This window comes from Malus domestica, chromosome 13, assembly GCF_042453785.1.
Source record: "Malus domestica chromosome 13, GDT2T_hap1".
NCBI lineage: Eukaryota > Viridiplantae > Streptophyta > Magnoliopsida > Rosales > Rosaceae > Malus > Malus domestica.
Window position 1 is genome coordinate 3,913,577 of NC_091673.1, and position 11,888 is coordinate 3,925,464.

At 37.2% G+C, this 11,888-nt stretch overlaps 2 protein-coding genes across 2 annotated transcripts; one reads left to right on the plus strand and one right to left on the minus strand.

Annotated features, from left to right (window-relative positions):
• Positions 1-971: 971 nt before the first annotated feature.
• On the minus strand, positions 972-1,928 carry LOC139190451 (uncharacterized). The gene has a single exon (XM_070810756.1). It carries the CDS (start codon positions 1,926-1,928, stop codon positions 972-974), a length of 957 nt encoding a protein of 318 aa, XP_070666857.1.
• A 5,154-nt stretch (positions 1,929-7,082) lies between these two features.
• Positions 7,083-11,888, plus strand: LOC103451748 (squamosa promoter-binding-like protein 6). The gene is made up of 5 exons (XM_008391170.4): positions 7,083-7,414; positions 8,219-8,894; positions 9,655-9,791; positions 10,623-11,393; positions 11,639-11,888. Exons 2-4 carry the CDS (start codon positions 8,272-8,274, stop codon positions 11,387-11,389), a joined length of 1,527 nt encoding a protein of 508 aa, XP_008389392.2. The 5' UTR covers positions 7,083-7,414; positions 8,219-8,271; the 3' UTR covers positions 11,390-11,393; positions 11,639-11,888.

The window sequence follows — 11,888 nt, forward strand, 5'->3', positions numbered from 1 at the left end:
CTCGCCAAGGTGAACTGAACATGGCACGAGAAAAGGTTAGAGATGAGGAAAAAGTTGCTGCTATGGCAGCAATATTAGCAGCTACTGAGGCCCGTGATGCGGCGGCTGAGAGACAAAGAGAAGTAGTTAATCGAGAGAACGAGCTGGTTAGAGAAGCACTTCATCGAGAAAATGAATTGCTTCGAGAAGAAAGGATGGCTCAAGCAGATCGTGACACTATGAGCAAGTCTCTAGTAGGACTGTCTCCGAATTCTAAATATTTTTGGACATCGGAAAAAAAAGATGTCATGCGAAGGAGGCGTGCAAGAGATGCGGAAACAAGTCAAGGGGGTTCTAGCAACTTTTGTGACAACCAAGATCCTCGCACCACATATCCTAGCTCGAGAGACTTTGTATAATTTTTATGTATTTTTTATGTTTTTTCCTTCTTTTTTCTTTTGAACTTTATTTAATTTCTTATGTTTTTTTCTTTTTTTAGGTTTGAACTTTATTTAATTTCTTATGTAATTTTTATGTTATTTCTTATTTATTTTTAAAACTTTATTTATTTTTATTTAATTTATTATGCAATTTTAATGTAATTCTTTATTTATTTTTAAAACTTTATTTCTTTTGTACTTTATTTAAACACATGAAATAAGATTACATAAACTCACCAAATAAATTTAAAAACAAAACACACTACATAGAATTACATAAACTCACCAAATAAATAGAATTACATAAACTCACCAAATAAACTTAAAAACAAAACACACTACATAGAATTACATAAACTCACCAAATACATAAAATTACATAAACTCATTAAATAAACTTAAAAACAAAACACACTACATAGAATTACATAAACTCACCAAATACATAGAATTACATAAACTCACTAAATAAACTTAAAAACAAAACACACTACATAGAATTACATAAACTTAAAAAAAAGATCGTGACATTATTCAACCACAAGCCTCATTCTAATTATCTTCGCCTTCATGCAATCCCCACTGGTGCTCAATCAAGTCATTCTGGCGGGTTACGTGCCAGTATGGCTCTTGCACATTAGTGTAACGTTGAACGATCAATTCATTGTAACGTCCATCGCGTTCCAACGGCTCGTGTTGCACTGGATCTTCGGTCCCATCATGAGCACAATAGATACGTGTTCTTGAGTTGTTCATCGGATCCGGCTCATATTCATCGACGCCATCATAATCATACTCATCTTCAACAATCATGTTGTGGAGAATAATACACGTCATCATGATGGATCGAAGAGCCTCGACATCAAACATTCTAGCTGCAGCCCTGATAATCGCCCAACGAGCTTGCAGGATACCAAAACAACGCTCGACATCCTTCCTACACCCTTCTTGACATTTTGCAAAGTGTTTTTCCTTTTCAGTCTGTGGATGTGGCACTGTTTTGACAAATGTTGACCACCTTGGGTAAATGCCATCTGCAAGGTAGTATGATCCCTCATATTGGGTACCATTAATGGTATATGTGCATCTTGGCGAGTTTCCTTGCAGCAGTTCGTCGAACACTGGGGATTGGGCAAGGACATTTAAGTCATTCTGAGCTCCTGGAACACCAAAAAAAACATGCCAAATCCATGTATCAAATGAAGCCACCGCTTCTAAAATGATGCTTTTGGTTCCTTTTCTGTTGCCATATGCTCCTTGCCACGCACTTGGACAGTTTTTCCAAGTCCAGTGCATGCAGTCCATGCTTCCAATCATGCCAGGGAAGCCTCGCATCTCACCCTTCCTCAGAAGCCTTCGCATGTCCCTTGGCGTGGGTGTCCGGAGGTACTCATTGGTGTAGAGGGCTTCAATTGCAGAGCAAAACCGCATCAGGGACTCCAAAACAGTTATTTTTCCCATCCTCGCGATCTCATCCACTTGATCTGCAGATGCTCCATATGCAAGCATTCGCAAGGATGCCGTAATTTTTTGCTCGGGAATAAGACCTAGAACATGAAAAGCATCCTCTTTTTGCACAAAGTATGAATCATGGTTGCAAATATCACTCATGATTTTGTTGAACAAATTTCGTTGCATTCTAAAACGCCGTCTAAAAATATGATCAGGGAATATGCTATTGGGAATAAAATAATCTTCCAATAGATTTTTACCTCGTTTTTCCCTTTTTCTATCGAGGTTTGCAACACGTCTTGGTTTGGCTATCTGACCCACAGCTTCCATGACACGGCGGGAATGTGAGGCCTTCTACCTTCTATGGTGATCATCCTCATCCTCCTCCATGAAGAAAGCCTCATCTCCACCTCCACTTCCACCTTCCTCGAGATTGGCCAATTCTGCCTGTTGTGCCAACAACCTTTGTTGTTGCTCCTGCAACTGTTTATACACCCTTCTTGAAGAAGACATTGTAATAAAAACTCAAGATTTGAAAACGATGAACAAGGATTCTGAGCTAAAAAGAAGGATTGAGCTTGGTGTGAGGATGGATGTAGGGATGTAGGGTTTATATGGACAAAAAAAGCAAGGATGGGGTTCTGGACAATGTCACGTGGCACTACGTGATTGGTTGAAAATCTTATCGAAATCTTGGCTAAATTATTGTAAACCGGAAGTGACACGTGGCGTGTCGGGATTGGTCGAAAATATTATCGGAAATCTATCCACAAAATAGTACGTTCAGATAATGACACGTGGCATGACGTGATTGGTTGAAAATCTTATCGAAATCTTGCCTAATTTATTGTAAAACGGAAGTGACACGTGGCGTGTCGGGATTGGTTGAAAATCTTAGCGGAAATCTATTCACAAAATAGTACGTTCAGATAATGACATGTGGCATGACGAGATTGGTTAAAAATCCTATCCGAAATTAAAACTATTTTATTTTCTTATTCTTTTAGACAAAATTTAAAAATATTTTAAATGGGCTGGGTGCCAACGCATTTTGTAGGGATGGAGATCGTTTGTGCCAGCACATTTTTTCACTATGTGCCAGCGCATTTTTTTAGGGGTGGAGATGCCTTAGCCTATTACTGTTCATTGGAGTCTGTTACTGTTCATTTGAGTGGATAAATGCGCTGGATGGCGCAAAGTCCTTAGGGGTGGAATTGCTCTAACATTTGATGCATGTTGCACCAAAAGGTCCCAACCAAAGCATGTAACTGTAACTACCAGAGTGAGTGGGAGGAGGGTCCAAACTTATTGCTCAAATAAATCAAATGTTACACTAATAATAAACATCTTGCTTTCCCTCGTACCCAATTAAATTCTCCTTTCTTTTTTAAAAGGCATATGCAAAGTAAGAACTCAAGCTCCCTTAACCACTTCACAATAATGGTCATTATCTCAGTATCAAATGCATGCTGGCTCCACTTTTTGAACCTTCTCATACACATACATATATATATTAAATGTGAGAGAAATTTACATGTAACGTGTTACTTATACATTTTTTCTTATTGATCTCTCTCATCATGTGTTAACTTTTTATCTCTCATCATGAACGGTTAGCAAATAAGATATTGCCCAAAATGACACGAAGAAAGAATGAAGAGGTATGAACAGAAGACCAATCACATGAGCCCTCCAGAAAACTTAACCTAACTAGCTCTATATTCCATTAGAAGTTTCAAGACGCATTTGAATCTTATGATCTTTGTGTGTTTTTCCAAGCACTTCTGGTAAACTAACGCATAGACAGACAACAACATCGTTACTCATGTAGGATGTTCCTCAAGGGTCGGGACAGCTACAAATGCCGTTACAAGCACACATGCAATATCGTGAGTGCTCAAATGATATGACATCTTTTGGAACTATGTAGGTCAGAAGAGTTAAAAGAGTTTGATAGTTTGTCTAACTATGTTCGGACTGAGACGTCTCAACTGCAAACATAATATCAGGTGTGAATTTAAACACGAAGACCCATTGTAATTTATTTTTTTGCCTCAAACTCAAATTATGTACAATGAGAGTATCAATTATTGCAAACAATATAGAATGATCATTAAAAACCCAACCTAACGTGATGAATGAGATATTACTCACATCACATGACTGGAAAAAAAATAGTATTATTCCCACATTTATTTTATCTTTCACACAATCTTGTTAATTTTTGTTATTGATCTGCTTCAATTCATTTGATCCAATAGCCGAAAAATTGAGAAGAGTGTGTGAGAAATAAAAATGAATATGCGGATGACATCATCCATGTATTGCTAAGAAATCTGAATTATTAGATAGTATATGTCGAATGATTCCAATCAAAATCTGATCATCATCTAACCTAATATAAGCCCAGAAAATTTCATTATATTAAGTTGGCAAGGCATTTACATGTGATACAATCACAACCCATTATCTGAAACTAAAGAGAAAAAAACTTTTAAAGCCTTCACTGACCTGGATCCTGGCCATCACAGCCTTGGTGCATTCCAGATAGCATCAACTGCTCTCCTCTTCTGATCTTCCTCGTGTCCCAAATTGCCCCACAATATACGGTCACTCCTTTTGTTCCAACACATCATACTTATCCATGAAGGTAGGGCACGGCCACCCATCAGTTCAAATGTTCCTTGACAAAATTAGGGTTTTACCAAACTTAGGGTTTGATAAAAAAGAAAGGTTCGATTTTGTTTTTGTCCTTTTCACAGGGGATTATCACACACCAAAGAGAGATCAATGTATGTTGCAACCCAATGCCATTTCGGAAAAAGCAAGCTATGTTACATGAGCTTTTGGGCACCAGTACTGTGTAAGAGCAAGTTCTACCCACAATTTCGTATCAAAATATCGTGAAGTACGTGAAAACAGAGTCAGTAACCTTAAGGACTGCATCCAGATTCGTATAGGAAGTTTCAAACATATATTCGTTTTTCACTAGACTAAATTTCTTAGGGTTAACACTTCTTTTTAATAATGTGAAAGGGATTGTGTGTGTCGAGTACGAAGGCACATTGGATGAAAGCCTGCAACTATGCATTCGAGTTATCACTTTTTCATGCAGGCTGGTTGTCTTTCTCGATTGGGTTTTGGGTGAAGTCCAAGTGTCCATGGATGTAAGCTTTTAGTCACAGAAGTTGGGCTGAGTCATTCTCTCTGGCCTTGGCCCGTGCGACTGCGCACTCCCCCAAAACCAAAAAGCACGTCCCCTTGGTCCTTGGTCACATAATGCCATCACAATGTTCACTACTACCTCTTTCTCCCCATAAAATCAAACCGGCCTCTCTTCATAAAAGAAACATCACCTTTTTGCCACAATGTTCAAATCAAATGTTCCAACTCAAAAAAGAAAAAAAAAAAATGTTAATTATAAAATTCATATTTTTAAAAATGTAAGTTAAACGTAAATTTTTACATCTTATATGTGCATCTTTTATGGTTAGATACTTTTTATAGTTTACCCAATTATCTATTCTTCGAAACGTTTAATCGGTAGATTTTTAGTCAAATCTACAATAATTACAATCTAACAATTAAGATTCAAGAGTACTACATAATTTTTACTCTTGACTGTTCAAATTTTTAGCAGAAAGTCGATCCAAATTTCAGAGTTTTCAAATGACGTGTGTAATGAATTTACGACGTACTTCAGAGTATTGAATGAGTTATTTTAAAAATAAAAATTCAAAATTTAACAATAAATGAAAAAGAAATACCTGAGGTTTGGTCATTTTCAAAGTTTTGTTATGTTTTGAGTGTTTGAGAAGCAGGCAATGAAAAGTGGTAAACTCCAAAAGAGAAACCAGCTACAGCTGCAGGAGCGGTCCACTCCTCCCATAACCATCTCATGCCTCCCAGTTTCCAGCTTTTCCAGACTGACAGTTACACGCGTCATCCATCCACAGCATACACATGGCACAATGGGTACTTGTCATATCTTTTTTATCCTTATCTCATTACAGTTAGACAATCTCACAGTAAATAACAATACTAGTAAGCCACACGGTAAAAAAATTCCTATAATTACATATATTTATTCAACATTGCTAATTCTGGACGGGGACTCTCTTCGAATTTCATTATAGGTAACTCAAAGAGCATGTAATTTGAATCGTTCAAATTGAGTCTAACTGTACTTATTAGTTGATTCTACTGACACACTACATACAAACTAAAAGCTCGAATCTTATTTTTGCTCTCTTGAACAGTCCGAGTTATTTGGTTTGGTTTAAGACTATGAGATTCGGTGAGGATTCAAATTCAAAAAAAATTAAACCCCCCCAAAAAAAAAAGAAAACCACTTGACTTGGAGAATAATTTTGGATTTTATTAATTTACAATGCATTTATAATCTTTTATTATTTTTTAAATTTAATTAAACAATCTAATTAGAAAACTTTGATTTATGATTGAAGGAATTTGAATGTGTGACGACATTGTCCAATCATACTACAATATGTGACCTTTCGGATTGGCCTTTTGGAGTGGTTGCACACAAAAAAATCATTAAATGTGTCACACCTTAAAATGTCCACAGTGAAACGGACACAGAGGCACCACTTGCAGAGAAATAGAGAGGCATGCTTGGCCATGTCAGAAAGTGCCCCATCAAATTGTTCACCAATTCGTATATGAAATGGGCCACATCCCCACATGCCAACAAATATGTTACATTTGTTCTAAATTATAATTCATATATCAATAGGGCCACATCCCTTAGCATTTACCAATAACATTTGTATTTATATATCTTCTGTTGTCTCCATCACTTGTAGTTGTTGAGATTCGAGTTTAAAGTGGACATGTATTGTAGTGAGTTCAATATTAGATTGTTCATATTTTTTTATAGTAGCGTAACTTTATTGTATATGATCAGAATTTTATAATAGCATAACTTTGTTGCATGCGAATCAGTTGTAAAAATAAACTTGTGAACAAAACATGACAAACCAAAAGATATGACGTCTCTTGTATCTATCCAAAGGATGAGAGGGCAGAAGCATTTGGACGATATCCGCTCCGACTCTGAGCAAACATGCCTCAACAAATTATTATTAATTTGGACTATTGATTGGTTGATTGTTTACAGATTTCACAAAATAACATTCAAAAAGTACAATTGGATACAAACACAAGTCAAAATTCAAACACAAAGATTGTAGGGGACACACAACTAAACGAATTGATTACCTTAATTAAGTTTAACCCCATTTGTTTGGAGGGAAGGGAAGAGAGGAGCTAATCCCCCACTTTGTCCCTGTAAATAAATGCAAAAAGGTGTACTAAAACGGAATTTCATAATTTCTCAAAAGCTACAAAAGACCTCGAGGCATATGGTCGTGGAAAATCTTGTTGACTCACAGTCACAGTGTATCTGCTTCGACCTCACCAAAACCTGAGAATTGCTCTCTCTCCCTCTCTCCCTCTCTCTCTCTCTCTCTCTCTCTCTCTCCTTCCACGCTCGCTCCGGCCTTCATTGTTGGTTTCATCTGGTATGCAACAACCATCTTTTTCAGCTGTCTTTTTCCATTTTATATTCTGTTTGGTTCCCGAGAAAATGTTGGAAAACGGGCAGAAATTTTGTTGGGAATCTTTGAACAGCCATTTTGTTTACCATATATAATTTTGTAGTATCGAAAACCCACATACGTGAAATGGGTTTTAAGTTGTTTCTTGAAATGGATGTTCTGTATTATTTTCTCTGCTTCCTAAAAAAAATTGAAAAAAATATGATCTTTTCACTGCTTCTTCTTCCTCCAAGTTTTTTCACAGAAAAATTTGAGCCTGGAACACATTTCATTTTCTTTCTGTGATTTCAAAAGTGAAAGTCGGTGGAATATGTGATTCTGTAATCTGGGTATATTTTGGTTTGAGTTTTGAGGCTCTGTTTGGTTGCTGAGAAAATCGATGGAGGGAAACTCTGGAGCTAAGCTATACATTTTCCTGTGCTCACTGTTTTTGAAGCATTAAACTTTCTTTTTGTATCACATTAAAATAAAAAACTTTCCCTTTTTCTACTTTGTTCATCTGATTGCTCTGCAGCCAAAAGAGCATGATTTTTCTCTTCTAGTTTTGGGACTGCTTAGTCAGTGAAGCAATGGTTTCATCTTTTTGCTTGATGGGTTTGTTTAATTCCATGCAGAATTCTGTTTGTGGGTTTTTGGGGATTTCTAGATATGTTTGATTAATTGATGCTATTGCTTTGATTGTTATTGATATTATTTGCTTGCATTTCCCATTCCCTATGATTTATTTGGAAATGTAAATTTACCTTTTGCTTCTGTGAATTTTGGTAGGAATCAATTAACATTACTGCAGATACTGCTTGAATTAGATTCTGCTTCTACTTATGGAGTCTTGGAGTTTTGGTTCAGAAGGGAAAGGGTTTTTGTTTCCGGAAGAAATGGATATACCAACTGATGCATTTTCAAGGAGTACTAGGAAAGCATTGCTAGAATTGGATAACAAAACTTGCTTTAATTTTGGTAAGGAATCAGTTGATAGCGTGGGGTTCATGGATTTGGGATTCCCTGATATTAACCAAGGAGTGGAAATCTTGAATGGTGTGATTGGTAACGATTCTAGTTATAATTCTGTAGCTTCACCTTGTTGTTTGATTAGTTCAAGTTCATCTTTTGGTGATGGGGAATCTGGGTCGAAGTTTTCGAGCCCTGTGACTGAATCTAATAGCATGGATTCATCAATGATTGCTTTGAAGCTAGGGGGGTTTGCTGATAGCAGAGGTGGGCAGAACAGTCAGCATTCGATTTCTAGAGAGAGGTCGAAAAGAGCTGGCAATGGCATGAGGAGTTCATGCTATCATGCTCCAACCTGCCAAGTCCATGGTTGTAACATGGATCTTACCTTTTCAAAGGATTACCACAAGAGGCATAGGGTTTGTGATGCTCACTCCAAGACTGCCGTAGTGATTGTTAATGGAATCAAACAGCGGTTTTGCCAGCAGTGCAGCAGGTTTGGTTCTGTTTTTGTTTTTTTTGAAATTTGCTTCTGCATTCACTTTTACTTTACTTGTTCTTATGTGTTTGTAGTAACTTATCATGGCATATATCATAGGAAGATTAGTATTAGTTCATTTCATAATTTTGTATCCAAATAAACCAACGAGTCCCAATTGTTTATTTTCGAGGTTAAGTGATGAATTTATTTGTTGACTATGCTTTATGAGGAGTAAAAAATGACAAGAAGTATAGATGAAATGTGAAAAAGAGTCGAGGAAAATTATGTTGCAGATTCACCATTCCACCACAGTATTGCTCTTAGGATTTGGCACATAGTAGGATCTCATGCGCATGGTGAGGGATCGATTCCCAGACACTCCATCTGATAGTTGAAACTCGAAGAGATACAAATTTCCTCTTCTTTTCGATTCAACTTGAGCTTCAACCTCGACCTTTATATAACCTTTACGAGATTCCATGCTTTTTCTTTTTCTAATTCCTTAGTCATACTCAAATGCATCCTAAGACATTGATTGGACAGTAATATGATCTTCTCCCAGTCCAAATATGAATCTCTCTAACCTCTACTCATCTAAGATTCCGAGTGATATGAACTGAATGAGGTTTTGGGCTATAGAAAGTTGCAAGTTTATCTGCTTCTTCAACTTTGACATGGTTTTTATTTACATGTGAGTCGTGTGACATTGAATACCAAAGTGCTTAATTGTTACAAGAGGTTTGAAGTTTGAACAATGTCATTTTTCTGTGATTAGGTTTCATCTTCTTGCTGAATTTGATGATGTGAAGCGCAGTTGTCGTAGACGCCTAGCTGGCCACAACCTTCGCCGAAGGAAGCCTCAACTAGATACCCTCGATTGTAAACCGCATAAGTTGATTCGGTCATGTGAAGGTATGAACACCCTCATATATTCAATCTGCTTGTGAAACGCCTCACACTAACCCGCCTGAATTTACATTTTCTTTTAAAATATACACCGTTCTACTATAAATCGGCCACAATGCTTCCGAAGCTAGAACTTTGACAAATTTTTTACCGATACAATTTTCGGTAAGAAGGAAAAAGAACTGGAAAATGATCCGTATTACTTTTGTTAGAAGGGACTAAAGAGCTTTAGCATTTTCCTAAGATTGCAAGATTCTAGAACCATGTTTGATGCATATATTTTGATAAAAATTGTGATGGAACAGCCTTCGTGCCTGAGCATGTCTGTGGCTAGAATTTAGAGATAAGAAAAGATAACTTTTATGCTATTCTTTTCTCCCACTATGTTTCCATCTTTCGACCAGGCCATGTCTTTACCTATAATATGCTATTTTAAAAAACCAACTTTTGAGCTATCAAGGCTAAAAGGGTGTGGCCACATCAGCCACCCACAGAGGTTCTCTCAGTTCTTTCTGTTTTTGTAAAGTTTATTTTGGAAGAGAAGCAATACAAACCCACTTAGAATCCACTAAGCACGCACTAATTGGCATTAAGGATTAAGGCGTGTGCAAACAGTATCGTTCTTAAAACATTCGGTAAGAACAAACAAAAGGCACTTGTTTTTCAGGTGAATATATGTTTTCTGTCAAAGAATCCACATTCATGGTAAACGAATCATTTATAAAATTATCTATCGTAAAACACTCAAAGTAATATGTGATCTGTAGAACTAATTCCATGATAGGATTACTTCATGAACTATGTTTTTTACATTTAGCTTTTACGTCGTATTTGCAGGAAACGGGTATATGGGAACTTCCTTTTCGAAGGGAACACCCTTTGTTTTTTCGGATATACTTCCAGATGGCTGCATCCTGTATCCAGAATATGAAGAAGCTAACCTATATGGACATGTCAAATCTGAAGACAGGTCTACCTACGGCCAGTCTGTAACACCTATACCAAACAGGCAGTTTATTCCAAAATCATTCCGCCATCTGCCTGGCCTTGGAGAACAGCATGCTCCGGGAATTCTCTCGTCAGGAAATGAATACTCTGTCTTTGATACAGCATCAACCGCTGAGAAAGCATTTGAGACTCCATACTCGAGCTGTGCTCTCTCTCTTCTGTCAGCTCAATCGCATAACTTATCAAGCAATTCAGCCGGAGTTCAAGTGCCTAGCCCCCTGATAAATCAAAGAGCCCATCGCAGTTTTGGTCAACTTAATGAAAAGACTTTGAGGGTAAACTCCATGGAAAATTGTGGACGAAACAGGTCCTACCCGTTTAGTATGAAATCTATGGGAGCCTATCATATGGAATCAATCAAAATTTCTGATTCTAGTCATGCTGCTGACTTCCAACTTCACACAGACAGGGCTTTGCATGTGTCAGATTGCTTAAGTGACAAGTATTGTGTTTCTCCTGAACGCGGAACAACTTTTGATTTGCGGCAATTGTCATCACACCTTCAAAGAGTGGAGCATGAGAGAAACTTTTTTCAAGTAAAGCAGGAAAATGGAGAATTCTACTGTTTCCCGACGGGCGTGCAAGCAACAATGTGATTATGTGAGTGTTTCCACTAATTAAAATCTGTCCTTGTTTCTTTTATCACACACTGTGAAAGTGGGAGTGCATTCCCAGCTTGAAAAGGTCATCCGAAAGCGAGTAGCAGCTTAATGGAGATAACTGTTGCATATATTAGCGATGAAATAAAAACCAAGAAATTGCTGGCTATATCTCCGCGTTTATATAACTTTATGCGCACGATATTCTAGCGGATTTGATTAAAAACGGTGTTCGCGATTGTGCAGGTTGCTGGAGGCTGGAGGCAGTTTGGATCTTCAGCAGAATTCCAACATTTCCATACAGAGGCTGGTAGAAACTTTAGATACCATTGGCAGTAACACTCTATTCCGAAAGGAAAATATAGCTATCTAGTTTTGATGTGGTAAAAGCTCTGTAAGCTGGATTTTTTGTAAGTTGCTGTAGACACCTTTCTGTTGCGTTAGTTATCTGCAAACTTTATGGTAATCCAATGATTTAAGATATTAAATTACACTA